This window comes from Hylobates moloch, unplaced genomic scaffold, assembly GCF_009828535.3.
Source record: "Hylobates moloch isolate HMO894 unplaced genomic scaffold, HMol_V3 SCAFFOLD_11, whole genome shotgun sequence".
Lineage (NCBI taxonomy): Eukaryota > Metazoa > Chordata > Mammalia > Primates > Hylobatidae > Hylobates > Hylobates moloch.
This window is the reverse complement of record NW_026652286.1, coordinates 42130905-42149021: the sequence shown is the minus strand read 5'-3', so window position 1 is coordinate 42149021 and position 18117 is coordinate 42130905. Positions and strand designations below refer to the sequence as shown.

General features: G+C 38.9%; 1 protein-coding gene across 2 annotated transcripts in view; it reads left to right on the top strand.

Annotated features, from left to right (window-relative positions):
• Positions 1-216: 216 nt before the first annotated feature.
• Positions 217-18117, top strand: part of TRIM22 (tripartite motif containing 22) — a 21502-nt gene continuing 3601 nt past the window's right edge. For both annotated transcript variants that reach the window (XM_058446708.1, XM_032166786.2), the window contains exons 1-6: positions 217-281; positions 349-475; positions 6755-7243; positions 7835-7930; positions 8905-9135; positions 16748-16770. In XM_058446708.1, the coding sequence (XP_058302691.1) occupies positions 6821-7243; positions 7835-7930; positions 8905-9135; positions 16748-16770 (773 nt within the window). In that variant the 5' untranslated portion in view covers positions 217-281; positions 349-475; positions 6755-6820. The remainder of the gene's footprint in view (positions 282-348; positions 476-6754; positions 7244-7834; positions 7931-8904; positions 9136-16747; positions 16771-18117) is intronic.

Sequence of the window (18117 nt, the reverse complement as noted above, 5' to 3'; positions counted from 1 at the left end):
TGCATTTCAAGAAGCTAGGTCCCAAGTCTCTGGATCTTTATTTTCCTTGCTTAGGTCTTAAATATAAGATAAATTCGACTAATAATTATAGGACTGCATTGGAATTCTAAGTATTCAGGCAAGCTGTACAACGTATAACTGTAATTCACATTCTTTTTATTCAAATATTCTTGCTTGAGTAAACCACACTAAGAATAAGGAAGTAGTGACTGAGTGCCTTGCCAGTACAGCAGATGCTAGAACATACTGCAGCATTACTATTCCCCAGGGTTTATTGTTATGTAAGTTCTTGTTCAGCTTCCTTTGTTTTCTTTCACTTCTGAGAACTTAACTTTCGTTTCTCCTCAGCTCCTGTGGGGAAACTCATTTGTGGAGACCAGCCCTCTGGCTTGGTGAGTGAATCTGGTCTACACCGACTCCTGCCCTGCCCTCACTGTTCTCCCCTGATTCAAGACTCCTCTGCTTTGGACTGAAGGTGAGTGGAGCAATTTGTGGGAACATAGAATGGGAGGCTTTGAGAAGAATAGATTGACTGTGTCTGGGTGAGTTTAATTTGTAGTACTGAAGCTGCTCTGCATAAACAAAAAGAGGCAGCTTGTGAACTGCCTTTTGAGATGGCAGAGGAAGAAAGCATTGAGTCTGGGAGAGGGGTAACCTTTAAAGAAGAGAGGTTTGCAAAAGCAAAAAGCCTTGTTTGTTTCCTAGAGGGACCATTCATTTCTTCAATCTAGGTACCTCCATCACCTTCCTTGTTGGAAATAAAGCTCAGAATCTTAAGGGAGACGAGCACTCAAACAAAGGATTTCTCAGCAAAGCAATTTTACTTCTGCGCAGAGGGGTGCTTCTCCTTGGCCAGTCGCCACGAGAGCACACTAGAACAAAGGAGGAAGAAAGTTTTTATTCCTGACGCAAATCCAACCCCTGTGCCCTTTCCCCATTGGCTGGAGTCGGCCACACAATCTAAACTAGACCCAGCTGGCTAAACATTTTAACTTTCTTTAGATAAGGTGGGCACGTGAGGGAGAGAGGGGAGATGGGGAAGGGGTGTCTGCCAGGAGCTAGAGAACTAATCTTCTTCCAAAATAAGGAAAGGAATGTGAGTTGGTACTGATAACGCCTGGTACTGTGGCATGTCTGGGCATGTAGCAAAAGCAGAAAGGAAAGAAAAGAGAAGAAAAGTGAAGTGGTGGGGGGCACCGTGAATTAAAGAATAAAGGATTGATCAGGCTATTTGAAGAGAAACCTTATCATATCCCACATTCCTATTCCGTCATTTTGATTTTTCCATTTTGCCAACGCAGATCAGAATATTATTTTATTCAGAGGCAGCAAATTCCTTCCTCCTTTCTCCCGAAGAAGCCTGTGCAATGAAGCTTTGTTTTCACTTTTCATAAAGCAACCTCATTATGAGGTTCAGCAGGGATGAGAGCCCTTATCTGGCTCTGGGTATGAGGCGAAGGAGTCTTAGGTACTCACTCTTCAGAAGTAAGGCCCTTTTGAAGCGTATCCTTTTACTTGCCTTCTGGTAACTCTTTGGATGCTGTCCATAGCTTTCCTGATAAATTAGCAAATTAGCCGCCCTCTGGTTAGTCTGACGAGAGAGGCCGCGGGACGGGCAGACTGCTGCTCATCTCTGCAGCTCCACTTTGGTCTCTTGTCTCTGAAGGTCCAGTCACAGGGAACTTGTTCTTCTTAGTGCCCACAGCTTACTCTTCCTTTGTAGCAGGACGAGCCGCAGAAAAATCTCCTCAGACACCGAGTTAAAGAAGGAAGGGGGTTTATTCGGCCGGGGGCATAGGCAAACTCCTGCCTCAAGAGCTGAGCTCCTCAAGTGAGCAATTCCTGTCCCTTTTAAGGGCTCACAACTCTAAGGGGGTCCACGTGAGAGGGTCATGATCGATTGAGCAAGCAGGGGGTACGTGACTGGGGGCTGTATGCACCGGTAATTAGATCGGAACAAAACAGGATAGGGATTTTCACAGTGCTTTTCTATACAATGTCTGGAATCTATAGATAACATAACTGATTAGGTCAGGGTGGATCTTTAACTACCAGGCCCAGGGTGTGGCACCGGGCTGTCTGCTTGTGGATTTCATTTCTGCCTTTTAGTTTTTACTTTTTCTTTCTTTGGAGGCAGAAATTGGGCATAAGACAATATGAGGGGTGGCCTCCTCCCTTAACTTCTGTAGTACCCAATGAACCTCTGGTATCCACTCCTGCTTTAGAAGTTGCTATTATTCTAGGTACACCTTTTCATCATGAGTTACCTCAACTCCCTACTCAATTTTCCCTTGCACAGAGTTAAGGCAAGGAGTTGGTAATTTCTCCTGAGTCTTATCTTGATCTTATCTCTGCCTATGTCACCCATATTCTGATGTGTCCTTTTCTTTGTTTCACTTTTCAGAGGTCCAGGTAACTGTCTCCTTATGTGTCTATATCGTACATCTTGTCAAGGTCCGTATCTAGTACTTATTAATTGTCAAGTCTAGTACAGGACCCAATAAATAAAACTGTACTTTTAATTTTTGAAAAATATTTTTGACTAAATTCACAAAACAAAAGCATACAGGTATAGTAAAAAACAAAAACAAAAAAACTATCTATTCGATATATAATCAACATTGAATACCAGTAAGAGATTATACTCTGGACTAGGAAAAAGGAGGTAAACACGCAGTCAAAAAAAGGAAGTAAACACGCAGTCAAAAAAAGGAAGTAAACCAGCAGTTTTAATGTAGCAAAAAGGTAGCAGTTACTACAGGATAAATGTAAAACCAATAAAACAAAAGCAACAAACTAAAAGGGCTGCAATAGGATATGGTATCTGTAGTGCTCTTGTCGAGGGCTTTGCAACTTTAAATAGATTTCAGATTAGGTCTCACTGTGAGAAAATGACTTTAAGCAGTCTTCAATAAAATGATGGATTTAAGAACTGATGAACTAACTGTGAAAGAGATGAGACTGGGGTAGCTTCATGAAATTTGTCCTCTGTTATAAAATGACTTATCTGAAACATATTGACCAGAGAGTTAGAACTCTTGGAAAAAGGGTCATTAATGTGGGGAATGCTAAACCCTGGACATTTTAATGGGTCATTGAAAAAGGAACTCTGAGTTTAGACAAATAAGGAGTGGTAACAATGTTTCTGAGTTCTCCAGGTTTCTGCATGCCAAGAACAGGACCTATTTCTCCACTGGTAGTTCCTGACCCAAGGAACAGGGGAAATTTAAAAGATGTTGGCTAGGCCAGGCACCTGGTAGCTTGTGCCAATGCCTAGCCCAAAATCCCAGCACTTTGGGAAGCCAAGACTGGAGGACTGCTTGAGCTCAGGAGTTTGAGACCAGCCTGGGCAACGCAGTGAGACCTTGTCTCAAAAAAAAAAAAAAAAAACAAAAAAAGATATTGGTGGCTAAACCCCTTATAGTTTTTCTCCTTATTGTGTAGCCACTGTAATTTAATTTAATCTCTTTTTTTTTTTTTTTGATGGAGTCTTGCTCTGTCGCCAGGCTGGAGTGCAGTGGTGTGATCTCAGCTCACTGCAACCTCCGCCTCCCGGGTTCAAGTGATTCTCCTGCCTCAGCCTCCCGAGTAGCGAGGACTACAGGAAACTGCCGTCACACCTGGCTAATGTGTGTATTTCTTTTTTTTTTTTTTTTAGTAGATACGAGATCTCACCATATTGGCCAGGCTGGCCTCAAACTCCTGACCTCAGGTAATCCGCCCGCCTCCGCCTCCCAAAGTGCTGGGATTACAGGCTTGAGCCACAGCGCCTGGCCATCTTTTTTTTTTTTTATCTAAATTGTACAGATAAAGAAAGCTTCTGTGCAGGTAATCAAGAGTATTCCGAAATAAGGAAGCTATGGACCTAGTTAGCCTTCACTGTGTCATAAAAACTCCTACATTCGCACCACCTTCAAAGGGGAGCATGCATTTTGTTTATGTGTCTGTCTGTCTGTCTACCTGTCTTAGGTCAGAAGGCTTTCAATGGGGCTACATTTCTTCAATGTTAGAATAAAGAATGAATAGGCTGGGCGCGGTGGCTCACGCCAGTAATCCGGGGAGGCCGAGGCAGGCGGATCATGAGGTCAGGAGATCCAGACCATCCTGGCTAACACAGTGAAACCCCGTCTCTACTAAAAAGATACAAAAAAAATCAGCCGGGCCTGGTGGCGGGCACCTGTAGTCCCAGCTACTCGGGAGGCTGAGGCAGGAGAATGGCATGAACCCGGGAGGCGGAGCTTGCAAGGGAGCCGAGATCGCACCACTGCACTCCAGCCTGGGTGACAGAGTGAGACTCCATCTCAAAAAAAAAAAAAAAAAAAAAAAAAAAAAGAATAAATCAAGAAAAATAAGCACTTATATTAGTTTTCTAGAGCTGTCATAGAAAAAGTACCAAAAGTGGTTGGCTTAAATAGCAGAAATATATTGCCTTACAATTCTGGAGGCTAGTTATCCAAGATAAAATGTGTTGGCAGGGCTGGTTCCTTCTGAAGGCTGTGAAGGAGGCATCTGCTCCATGCCTCTCTTCTAGCTTCTAATAGTTTCCTGGAAACCTTTAGCATTCCTTGGCTTATAGGTGCATCACCCCGATCTCTGCTTTCTTCTTCACCCTGGCATGTTCCTTGTGTGTAAATGTCCCTTTTTGATAAGGACACAGTCATGTTGGATAAGGGTCTACCCTAATGAGCGCATGGTAACTAAACAGTATTTAAATATACTAGTTTCAAATAAGAGCACATTCACACATTAGGATTTCAACATCATTTGGGGAGAAACAGGACAGACTTTATCTCTCTGCTACATATTCCCAATATACTTGGCCTCCTTTATGGATTGAGACTTTTTTCCCATGACTGACAGATGTTTCTTTGAAATGTATATTCATTGACTCTATGTCATGTGTGTGATCCTATAACTATTTTAGCCTCTTTTCCTCTTCCCTAAACATATACATCTTTAGGTTCCTATCACCATCCTTGGCGTATGTCCAGGCCAAGGTGAAATTTCAACATTTAAAACCACAGCATGCCCCAGAACAACGTAGCTGGTCTGGATCTCTCCATTTCTATACCCCCCAGAGCACTGGGTGTCAGTATAGCTCTTGTAGCCTTTACCTTTGTTGTCTGTTTAAATCTGCTGTAGTGGAGAGAATTCTGAAGGAGGAACTTGGGGACAATACATTCACTCCTACTCTACCTATTAGATTAGAATGAGTGATCTTTGTAAGTCACTTGATTCTACTGACACACCTGAAGAAAGGGAGTATTTTTATTTCTCAAGGGTTTTGTATGAAGAATAAAGACGTCAAAATGATTTCTAAATTGTAACTGCTTACAAAATTGTTCATGATAAAATTATTTTCCTATTATGGTGGTGGTGGTGGTGGTGGCGGTGGTGTGTGGGGGTGTGTGTATGTCTTTGGGGACGGAGTGTGAGGTCATGGGAGGACTTGCTATGGGTAGATGTGTTAGGATGTAAACACTTCTTCACTGGAAACCATAATTGTGGTCCCAAAGCTCAGCTATTGGGAAACTGCTAATTGATGGTAAGAAAAGATGAGAATCTGATTAAAAGGTCTAATCATCTATGGAGGGATAAGGAAGTTGTGGCTTTATATATTCGTTAAACATTTTATTCTTGTTTGTGATTCACTCTTCTAGGTATAGAGGATATATTAGTGAACAAAAAAAGTCCCAGTCTACGAATGAATTACTTTTCAGGAGGAAGAAGTAGACATTTAAAGAACAATCTTATATATTACATAGTAAAAATAAGAAGCTAAATGTGCAGTGAGTGATAGTACTGGTGGTTTTGCTATAAGTAAATTATAGTATGTCCTTCTAAGAAGAGGACATCTAAGAGGAGATTGAATTAAATGTAAGAGTGAGTCTTGCTAACATCAGGGGGAGGATCATTTTACAGAGAGAGAGGAGCAAGTGCAAAAGCCTTGAGGAGCCATAGATTTGACAGTTTAATTGAGGAGGTAATTTTTACATGGGGGAAAAAAGGCAGAGGAGATAAACCTTAACAGTATTAAGTAAAATAATTCAGACACCAAAGACATATATTATGATTCTATTTTTATCAATTGATTAAAAACGCAAAGGATATTATTAGTGGTTGCCTGGAGCTTGGGATCAGAATAGGAGTGATGGCATTAGGGTTTTTTTTTTTTCAGGTGATAAAAATCATTTTAAATTGGGTTACAGTAATAGTTATATAGTTCCACAAATTTACTAGAAATTATCGCATGATACACTTAAAAATGACGGTGTTTGATGCTATGTAAATACAATTCAATAGCTTAAAAATATGCAAATATTCGTGAATCATGCAAATATTGGGGATACAATCATGCCATTCAGAGAGAAAAGCCTGTGTGCAAGCCCAGGGGCAGGGTGTGTTTAGTGCATTTCACATGAAAAATGTGTTTTGGGTTGGGGAACAACAGGCAGGACAAATGATGGGTTACAGGAAGCTCTTGGTAGAAGAGCCTCAGTTTGTCCTCTCCAGTAGAAGAGAAAATAACAATAATTGCCTTGATGGGGTGAAATTTGTCCTGAGACAAAAATTAAGAATAAAGTGTTTGAAATTACTACAAAGTCCATTTTATTCTGTCATTGGTTTATTCTTCATGCCTTTCTTTTCTCCTTTCTCTGTTAAATATTAATGTTTTGTCCTGTTCTAAATCTCTGTAAAAGCAGTATTCTTTCTATTCCTGCTTTTCTTACCCTGTCCCCTTCAACATTCTCAGCACTGCAGGAGTTTGTGACCAAGAACTTCAAGAGTCAAGACAGAAGGAAGCCAAGGGAGCAGTGCAATGGATTTCTCAGTAAAGGTAGACATAGAGAAGGAGGTGACCTGCCCCATCTGCCTGGAGCTCCTGACAGAACCTCTGAGCCTAGATTGTGGCCACAGCTTCTGCCAAGCCTGCATCACTGCAAAGATCAAGGAGTCAGTGATCATCTCAAGAGGGGAAAGCAGCTGTCCTGTGTGTCAGACCAGATTCCAGCCTGGGAACCTCCGACCTAATCGGCATCTGGCCAACATAGTTGAGAGAGTCAAGGAGGTCAAGATGAGCCCACAGGAGGGGCAGAAGAGAGATGTCTGTGAGCACCATGGAAAAAAACTCCAGATCTTCTGTAAGGAGGATGGAAAAGTCATTTGCTGGGTTTGTGAACTGTCTCAGGAACACCAAGGTCACCAAACATTCCGCATAAACGAGGTGGTCAAGGAATGTCAGGTAGGCTCCAAGATAGAGGAAAAGAGAGCAGAGAGCAGAAGATGGTACCTGATGTGAAATCTCCACTTTTTTCTCCTGCTTTATTCCCCTTGTCACCATAGAACTGAGAGTCCTGTGATCTCTTTCCATACTCTTTGCTTAGTTTCTGAAGCCCGAAGGACACTGCTGCATATTGTTTTTATTTAAAAAAGAGTACAAATTTTTAGCAAGGAAAAGTTGAATGAATGGAGAATTGCTTTGTAAGATAAGCTTTCATTGCCCCTCCAAGAAGAACAGTGTTTTGGGAACGTGTCTGGTTAGATGTGGGAAGAGTGGCAATGAAAGGAAGTCTTTCCTTACTGCAGGGTCTGCTTTTTCTCTAGGAAAAGAATCAGGCTACTCTTGATAAGAGGATGGTGACTTCCATCATCCAGGAATAAAGAATACATTCATCTCCTCAGGTTTTCCCCCATGCCATAGGTTCTAATCACCAGCCTCACTGTTTCTGTAAACTAGTTCCTTCTGAGAGCCATCTGATTTCTCCCTTGCTATCCTCTATTCAGGTGCTGAGAAAGCTCATAACTTTACTCTGGTATAATTTCTTTCTTACAGGAAAAGCTGCAGGCAGCCCTGCAGAAGCTGATAAAGGAGGATCAAGAAGCTGAGAAGCTGGAAGATGACATCAGACAAGAGAGAACCACCTGGAAGGCAGGAGGAGACACCTCCTAAGGGATAATTAGACAGGAATCTGGGCAGGACCCTGGGATCTATCACAAGGAGACCCCTTCCTCTTTGCTGTGCTAGAATTAACAAGGATAGAAGTCATTTGATTAGGTCTCATGTAATTCCTTCCCCGTTGGAGTTTAGGGGCTGGAGAGTAGACATATCATAAATCAACGCTATATTTGGAAGGGAAGGCATGGAGGGAAATATCTGTGAAAATGCTTGCTGTGAATCCTGTGTTCCATTTGTGTCATCAGGTTTGAGGCTCCAATCCTTCCAGTAAACACCCTGAGGAAAGACCCAGGATTCCCTGTTTAGGGGGTTTGAGTAGGGGGATTTTTTTGTTTGTTTGTTTGTTTGTTTTTTGAGACAGAGTCCCTCTCTGTCATCCAGGCTGGAGTGTAGTGGCGCAATCTCAGCTCACTGCAACCTCGGCCTCCCTGGTTCAAGCGATTCTCCTGCCTCAGCCTCCCGAGTAGCTGGGACTACAGGCATGTGCCACGATGCCCGGCTAATTTTTTGTATTTTTAGTAGAGATAGGGTTTCATCATGTTAGCCAGGATGGTCTCAATCTCCTGACCTTGTGATCTGCCCACCTCAGCCTCCCAAAGTGCTGGGATTACAGGCATGAGCCACTGTGCCCGGCCAGGTAGAGGGATTTAAGACACAGAAAGGAAAAGTTGTTAAGGACAGGTGTCTACAATCCAAGCCTCACCCAGGCATCACATTTTGTCTCAGATTAGGCCTCAATAAAACAGACTTGAGTGTATTGCTTTGGGAGGAGCTCAGGTTAAAAAGTAGAAAAACATGGCTTCACCAGAAATTGTGTATTGGCTTTTGCCTCCTATTCCTTTTGAGAACTCCCTGAGGAAAGCAATTCTTATCCTGGCTCCCAGGCTCATACAAAGCAGGCCTTCAACCAGCCAGACTGACTGCCTCTTTCTCTTTTCATTCCCAAGAATCATATCCAGATCGAGAGACAGAAGATTCTGAAAGGGTTCAATGAAATGAGAGTCATCTTGGACAGTGAGGAGCAGAGAGAGCTGCAAAAGCTGGAGGAAGGTGAGGTGAATGTGCTGGATAACCTGGCAGCAGCTACAGACCAGCTGGTCCAGCAGAGGCAAGATGCCAGCAAGCTCATCACAGATCTCCAGCGGAGGTTGAGGGGATCGTCAGTAGAGATGCTACAGGTAAGACTTGGGATGGAGCACCTACATAAGAGATTAGGGGAGAAACACAGAGGCTGATTTTCCTTCCCTTCCTAGTCTCTCGGCTTTCTTCTGTGTGGTGACATTAAATGGTTCCTTTGGCCCGGCAGTGCCCCTTTTATGCCCATCATTTCAGGGGTCACAGAGATCATTAAGTGTATGAATGGCAAGGGAAATTCCCATTATTATTTACTTATGAGAGGCAGTGTAAAAATTTGAGCTTGGAGAGACGATTCTTTGTGCCATGAGCAAATCAGTTTTAGAACCTTCCCATCACATCAAAAACATTTCTCATGCCTGTTTGTAGTCAATATCTGTTTCTACCTCCACCTCCTGGCAACCAATCTGTTTTCTGTCTGTATGGAATTGGCTTCTCTGGACCTTTCAATATGAACTGAATTATAAAACATGTAGTCTTTTGCATCTGGCATCTTTAACTTAGCATAATATTTTGAGGTTTATTTATATTGCAGTATGTGTCAGCATTTTGCTCTTGTTGCTAATACTATTCCATTATCTGAATATATCATATTGTGTTTATGTGTTCACCAGTTGGTGGCTATATGAATATTTTCCGTTAGGGACTATTATGAATAATGCTACAGTAAACATTCACTTACATGTCCTCATACAAACATGTTTTCATTGATCTTGAGTAGATTTTAAGAGTGTTGTATGTTAAGTTTATGTATAATTTTTAAGTTGTCATACTATTTTCCAAAGTTGTTACTCATTTTATATGAGTAACCATATAAAAGCTTATAAAAAGCAATATAAAAAGTTTCTAGGTTCTTCACATCCTTGTTAGTACTTGATTATTTCCTTCTTTTTTTTTTTTAGTTACAGCCTTTCTGCTGGGAATGTAATGGTATCTCAATGTACTTTTAATTTGCTTTTTCCTAATAACTAACACTGCTGAAAAGCTTATTATTTCCACATGTAGATTCTGTACCTTTTTTAAGAGTTTTTTTCTATTTTTTATTTTTGGTGCTATTGTAATTTTTTTTTTATTTCAAATTTCAATTCTTCATTGCTGGCATATAGAAAAGAAATTGACTTTAGTATTTTAATCTTGTATATTGCAACCTTGCTATAATTACTTATCAGTCATAGAAGAGTTTTTTTTAATGTCAATTCTTTGGCATTTTCTACATAGAGAATCATGTCATCAGAGAATAAAGTTAATTGTTTCATACTCTGCAGTTTGTATAGTTTTCTTTTCTGTTACTTATTTTTTTTTTTTTTTGGAGATGGAGTCTTGCTCTATTACCCAGGCTGGAGTGTAGTGGCATGATCTCACCTCACTGCAACCTTCACCTCTCGGGTTCAAATAATTCCCCTGCCTCAGCCTCCCGAGTAGCTGGGACTAGCGCATGCTGCCACACCTGGCTAAATTTTTTTTGTATTTTTAGTAAAGACAGGGATTCACTGTGTTGCCCAGGCTAGTCTCGAACTCTTGAGCTCAGGCAATCTGCCCGCCTTGGCCTCCCAAAGTGCTAGGATTACAGGCGTGAGCCACCGCGCCCGGCCAGCAGTTTGTATAGTTTTCATTTGTCTTTGATTGTTTTATTACACTAGCTAGGACTTCTAGTACAATGTTCAGTAGGGATGGTGAGGGTGATATCCTTATATCGTTTCCTTTTTTCTGACCTTAGGAGGAAAGTACTCAGTCTCTCACTCTGAAGTATGATGTTAGCTATAGGAGTCTTTTTTTTCTTTAGATTTGTAATGAAGTTGAGAAACTTCTTTTTTTCTTTTTTTTGAGACACTTCTTTTTTTCTTTTTTTTGAGACTCAGTCTCGTTCTGTCACCCAGGCTGGAGTGCAGTGGCACGATCTCGGCTCACTGCAAACTCTGCCTCCTGGGTTCAAGCGATTCTCCTGCCTCAGCTGGGACTACAGGCCGCCCACCACCACATCCGGCTAATTTTTGTATTTTTAGTAGAGACAGGGTTTCGCTATGTTGGGCAGGCTGGTTTCGAACTCCTGACCTCAGATGCGCCCGGCCAAGAAACTTCCTCTTTATTCCTAGTTTGCTGAGAGTTTTTATCATGAATGGTGTGAATTTTGTCAAATAGCTTTTCTGCCTCAGTTGATATAATCATATGATTTTTCTTCTTTATTGATATGGTACATTACATTAATCAATTTTCAAAGATTGAACCAGCTTGCATACCTTGAATAAATCCCACTTACTTGTGGTGCACAAATTATATATATATTTTGTTGGATTTGTTTTACTAATGTACTGTTGAGAAGTTTTGCATCTGTGTTCATGAGAGATACTGGTTTCTGGTTTTCCTTTCTCATAATGTCTTTACTTGGCTCTGGATTAGGGTAATGCTGACCTCATAGAATGTGTTACAAAGTAGTCCATCTCCTTTCATTTTCTGAAACAAATTTGGGGAGAATTTTGATAATTTCCTTCTCCAACTTTTGGTAGAATTCATCAGTTTACCAATAAAATCCACTAAGTCTGTTTTTAAAGTGTTGCTTAATATTTTGGAGTATTACAGCTATCTGTTACTGATTACTAGTTAAATTCTATCGTTGTATAAGAAAACATTTTGTATGGGTTCAATTGTTTACATTTGTTAAAGTGTATTTTGTGGTATAGAATGTGTTATAGCTTGGTTAATTTTCCATGTGAGCTTGAGAAGAATAGGTATTTGCCTTTAGATGGAATATTCTATGAATGTCATTTAAATCAGTTGATATACAGTGTGCTGTTCAGGTACAACTATAGTGGTAATCATTTCCTGTGGCTGCTGTAAGAAATTGTCAGAAACTTTGTAACTTAAAACCACATACAAAAAAATTGCCTCATAGTTCTGAAAGCCCAGAGTCCAAAATCAGTGTACCAGCAACCACCAGAAGCTAATAGGGAAGCATGGAACAGATTACAGTAGGGACCAACATTACCAATATCCTGATTTGGAACCCAGCCTCAAGAACTGTGAGATAATAAATCTCAGTTGTTTAAAAACCATACGGTTTGTGCTACTTTGTTACAGCAACCCCAGAAAATTAAAACGCCTACCATTTTTGACTGTTTTCTGTTCACTGTATTTGTTCTTTGCTTTTTTTTCCCTTCCTCTCTTTTTCTGCCCTCTTTTAACTATTTTGTATTATTCAATTGATTATTTTATATTATTCAATTTTCTTTCCTCTCTTAGCTTATTAGTTATATATTACTAATGTATAGTAATTACGTAGTAATATATATACATAGTAATACATATATTACTATGTATATATAATTTACATAACAAATATAGCTATATTAGTTATATATAATATACATAAATAATATATATTAGTTATACGTAACTAATATGCCTAAAGGTATATATATAAATATAAAACAAACATACATATATATTTGAAATTTTTTTATATTTGAAATATTAAAATATTTTAAAAATATAAACATTTTATAAATATATAAAAATATATTTTAAAAATATAAATAACACTATACATACATATATAAAGGCTTAGTGGTTGCCCTGGAGTTTGCAATACGCATTTACAACCAATCTAAGTGTACTTACAAATAACACTATACCCCTTCACATGTAGTGTAGGTACCTTAGAGCAGAGTATCCTCAATCTCGAGTAACGTTGCTGTCATTCATTTCACTTATCTATAAGCTGTAATCACCAACTACATTGTTGATATTACTTTAAACCATTATCTTATATATTAGTTGAGAATCAGAAAAATAAAATATTTTATTTTACCTTTATTTCTTTTTCAGTGCTCTTTCTCTCTTTGTGAAGATCTGAATTTCAGACATACACTCTTCTTCCCCCTGAATAATGTCTTTTAACATTTATGGCAAAGTATTTCCTTCATTATAGCAGGACAAAATTTCTGAATATAAAATTCTTGAGTCATGGGTGTTATTCTTTCAAAACTTTAATATTTATTCCACATGCTAAACTTTTACTAGTTTTAGTAGTTGTGTGTTTGTGTGTGTGTATATTCTTTGAGATCATTTACATACTGAATCATGCTGTCTGTAAATAAATATAGTTAATTTTAAAACTGCAACTTTTATTTTAGATACGGGGAGTATATGTGCAGGTTTGTTACATGGGAATATTGTGTGATGCTGAGGTTTGGGATACAGACCCCATCACCCAGGTAATGAGCATAGTACCCAATCAGTAGTTTTTCAACCCGCACCCTTCCTCCCTCCCCTAGTGTAGTCTGCAGTGTCTATTATTTCCAGATTTATGTCCATGTGTGCTCAATAGTTAGCTTCCACTTATAAGTGAGAACATGCAGTGCTTGATTTTCACTTCCTGTGTTCATTTGCTTAGGATTATGGCCTCCAGCTGCATCCATGTTGTTGCAAAGGACATGATTTTATTCTTTTTTTCTTTTTTTTTGAGACGGAGTCTCACTCTGTCACCCAAGCTGGAGTGCAGTGGCGCAATCTTGGCTCACTGCAAGCTCTGCCTCCCGGGTTCAGGCCATTCTCCTGCCGCAGCCTCCCAAGTAGCTGGGACTACAGGTGCCTGCCACCACGCCCGGATAATTTTTTGTATTTTTAGTAGAGACGGGGTTTCACCGTGTTAGCCAGGATGGTCTCGATCTCCTGACCTCATGATCCGCCCACCTCGGCCTCCCAAAGTGCTGGGATTACAGGCATGAGCCACCGCACCCAGAAATTTTATTTTTTTTTATGGCTATGTAGTATTCCATGTGTATATGTACCACATTTTGTTTATCCAGTTTACTGTTGATGGATACCTGGGTTGATTCCATGTCTCTGCTACAAGCAAAAAAACAAAGAACCCCATTAAAATGGGCAAAAGTCATGAACAGACATTTATCCAGAGAAGACGTGTAGGCGGCCAATAAACATACGAAAAAATGCTCATCATTGCTAATAGCCAGAGAAATGCAAATCAAAACCACAACGAGACACCATCTCACGACAGTCAGAATGGCTATTATTATAAAGTCAAAAATTAACAGATGCTAGTGAGGCTACAGAGTAATGGGAACATGTACTCTGTTGGTAGAAATGTAAATTATTTCAGCCATTGTAGAAAGCAGTCTGGAGATTTCTAAAAGAACTTAAAACAGAGCTACTGTTAGACCCAGCAATCCCACTACTGGGTATATACCCAAAGGAAAATAAATCATTCTACCAAACCAAATATAGTTTTACTTCTCTTTCATGCTAGATGTCTTTTTCTTTTTCTTTTTACTCTTTTCTTCTTTATCTTTCTTTTTTTGTTTTTTTTTTTCTTTATTGCACTTGATAAAACTTCCAGTACAATGTTGACCGTAGTGGTGAAACCACACACGCTAGTCTTTTTCTTGATTTTAGGAGTAAGTAATTCAGACTTTCACTATTAATTATGTTATTAGCTGTATATTACTTATACATGTTTCTTATCAGTTTTGAGGATGTTCTCCTTTATTATCAGTTTGTTGAGAGGTTTTATCTGAATGGATGTTGATTTTCTTGTTGAATTTTAGGAGTCATTTATAGATTCTGGATATTAATACCTTATCAGACATATAATTTGTAAATATGCTTTCCCATTCTGTGGATTGCCTTTTCACTCTCTTCATAGTGTTCTTCGTAATTTAAGAGTGATTTTTTTAAAGTTTAATTTTGGTAAAGGTCTGTTTATTTATTTTTTCTCACATTGCCTTTACTTTTTATATCATAGCCAACAAATCACTACCAAATCAAATGTCATGCAATTTTCCCCTCCTCTTCTAATAGTTTTATATCTTTAGGTCTTTGATTTATTTTTAGTTATAGTGGTTATATGGTATAAGTTATCTATTTTTAATGTTATTGTAGCCATTGTATTATATTGTGCCATTTTTTGCAAACAGTTTGGTAATAAGGGTGAAGAGGTGGCAGAGAGCTGAGCAATGTGCCATTTTTTGCAAACAGTTTGGTAATAAGGGTGAGGAAGTGGCAGACAGCTGAGGAATGGACCATAGAGGACAATATTTGTTTGTCTATCCAACCTTTATTCCTTGTGATTGTTTCTTTATAATAACTTTTGAGGAACCATCCCTACCCTGTCTCATTCCCTGTAGTTGGTTAAAGTAGACAAAATTAGTAGCATTAGGCATGTATATGTTACTCAGTTCTGGCAAATCATTATATCCAATTCTTCTATTTTTACCAACTTTACAGTAATTATTTTAAGATATATACTTGACTCAATTGGGGTCGATGGTTTTCATGCCTTAGAATTTTACTGTCATGAGTAAAAAGAACAGTTGTCTTTTCTGATGGGTATCATATCAGGGATAATAATTTAAACCAGGAGAGTCAAGCTGATGCCATAATTAATCTGAAAATAAGTCAATATAATAGGTATGAAATATAATTCTTAGAAGAAAAACCAGATTCTGATGGCAAGATTTTAGTTTAAAGATCTAGCTATGAATAAAATTATACTTGACTCCTTGAATTTGTTTTTTTAAAATTTAAACCAGTTTTAGTTGGTTTTGTGAGATATTATAACAACAAAAAAGCTAATACAGGCAGTGAAACTATTTCTGAGGGTGTGAAGTCAACTGGAGGTCAATTCTTTGTTGGTATAAAGGGTGTCAGAGCAGACAGTGGGAGACCAAATATACTGGCACATACTTGTTCAAAAAAATAAAGGAAATAATGATTATGGTGAGAAAGAAAAGATAGCTAAAAACAGTTAAAAATGTAAACTAGTCTAGGTTAATAAAATGTTGGAATTCAGGATAAAATTTTATAGTTTCAAAGATGATGACTAAGTGGATAGTGACACTATTCGGGACAGTGGGGTGTAAATAGTTGGGAAATAGTAAGTTACATTTAAGACCTACTCAGTTACTTGTTACTGTGGCTTGTTTCATACTGAAAAATGGATGAGATCACCTACGGTGGAGTTTAGTCAGCATATAGAGTGAGTACCTGGAGGCCAGACAAACTTTTACTTGAAATGCTTGCTTGCTTTTGCTCACAGCAGCAGTACACTTCTTAAGGACTTTTATTATTAATTTTCATCATTAAATCCCTAAAGCCTGAAAAAATATCTGGCAAACATATTTCGCTGTTTCGTGTCTGTTGATGTATAAAATAAAAACACAATGAATTAATGAGGTTATCTCATTACAAATGTATAAAAATATTAGAGCTCCTCTCTCTTTTTAAAATATATTCCTTCTTGAGATACTTGAAGCATCTTCCTAACACCCTCGTCTTAGTCCTCTGTAGTGGTCAGTCTGAATCTTATCTCCACACTTTGTCCCCAGTCTGTGACCATCTATTTATTCCCACCATATCCAGGGGTAGTAAGAGCGTGGGGAGGAAGGTGGATAAAACTTTGTAAGATAGGAGGGCCTATCACTCTTTTGAGCATTGCTAGACAAAATACAGGATGCTCAGTTAAAGTTTAATTTCAGATAAAAGGAACGTAATATTTTTAGTATAAGAGTATCTTAAATATTGCAAGGGTCATATATATAACAAAAAATGTATTGTTTATCCCAAATTCTAATTGAACTAGTCACTTTTATGTTCTAAATCTGGCAACCCTATCTTGACTCATGTTTTCTATCTTTTCCCCAGGATGTGATTGACGTCATGAAAAGGTATATGTGGAAGAGGGATGTGGTCTTATTTTTCTGAAAAGAGAATTATAGTCCTGAGAGATATCTTCCTTCAATCAGAACAACTTAAAAAATCGCAAGGCTGGGAAATTTGTGTATTAAATTGTCCCAAATTGCTAATCACAGATTAAAGTTTTCAATTGTAAGAAATTTTGGTGTCGGGAGATCACAGAGTTAGGGTCAATGGAGGCCTTAGGAATGAGAGTTTGCAGTATCAGAACCCCATGACTTCACTCACTTTATTCCAACCTCTGTCTCTGTTGCTTCCATATTGCATAGATGTCTGTCTTATTGCAGTGAGGGTCTGCCCTTTTTATATGCCAGACTCCAAATTTTCCAGAGACAGTGCCTTTATGTTTGTTTTCCTCCCTGAGAATAAAATATACAATAACTTTCTAGGTGGTGCTTTTTAGATTTCTAGAAAAATAGGTTCAAGTCTTGAGGAACAGTGGCTTTGGTCCTGGTGCTAATATAACCTTTTCTTGCTCACGTACTTTACTGTCTTGTAGGAAAAAATAATATCCGTATGCTGCCACCTACTTGGCAGCATCAAAGTTTTTTAAACACATGAAAATCAGACCACTATTAATTAATTTAGTCATCATAATTTGTCTTTCCCCAAAGAACTTGAAACCTCATACGTTATTCTCTAGGTCTCACACTGGGATAACAGATTTTGGAAACCCTTTAGCTCTTCAGTATAGGATCCCACTTTGATGTCTCTCAACAACTCAGTAGACAGATTCTATGGCCTCCTTAATGACCACCTGTCTAGGAACCCACATCTCTGGCCTCTTGCTGGTGGACCCACTGAGATGGCAATGACTTTTCTAAATATTAAATAAGTTTTTTAGAGGCACTGAATATCTTTTAAAAGCATTGGCTGGGTGCAGTGGCTCACGCCTATAATCCTAGCACTTTGGGAGGCCGAGGCAGGCGGATCACTTGAGGTCAGAAGTTCAAAACCAGCGTGGCCAACATGGTGAAACCCTGTCTCTACTAAAAGTACAAAAAAATTAGCCGGATGTGGTGGCAGGCACCTGTAATCCCAGCTACTCGGGAGGCTGAGGCAGGGGAATGGCTTGAACCTGGGAGGCAGAGGTTGCAGTGAGCGGAGGTCGCGCCAATACACTCCAGCCTGGACGACAGAGTGAGACTCCATCTCAAAACAAAAACAAACAAACAAACAAACAAAAGCATTATTATGTTATCTAATTTTATATTCATTTTTAAGAGGTCTAGCCTGGGCGACAGAGCGAGACTCCATCTGAAAAAAAAAAAAAAAGCATTATTATTATTATTTATTTATTTATTTATTTATTTATTTAT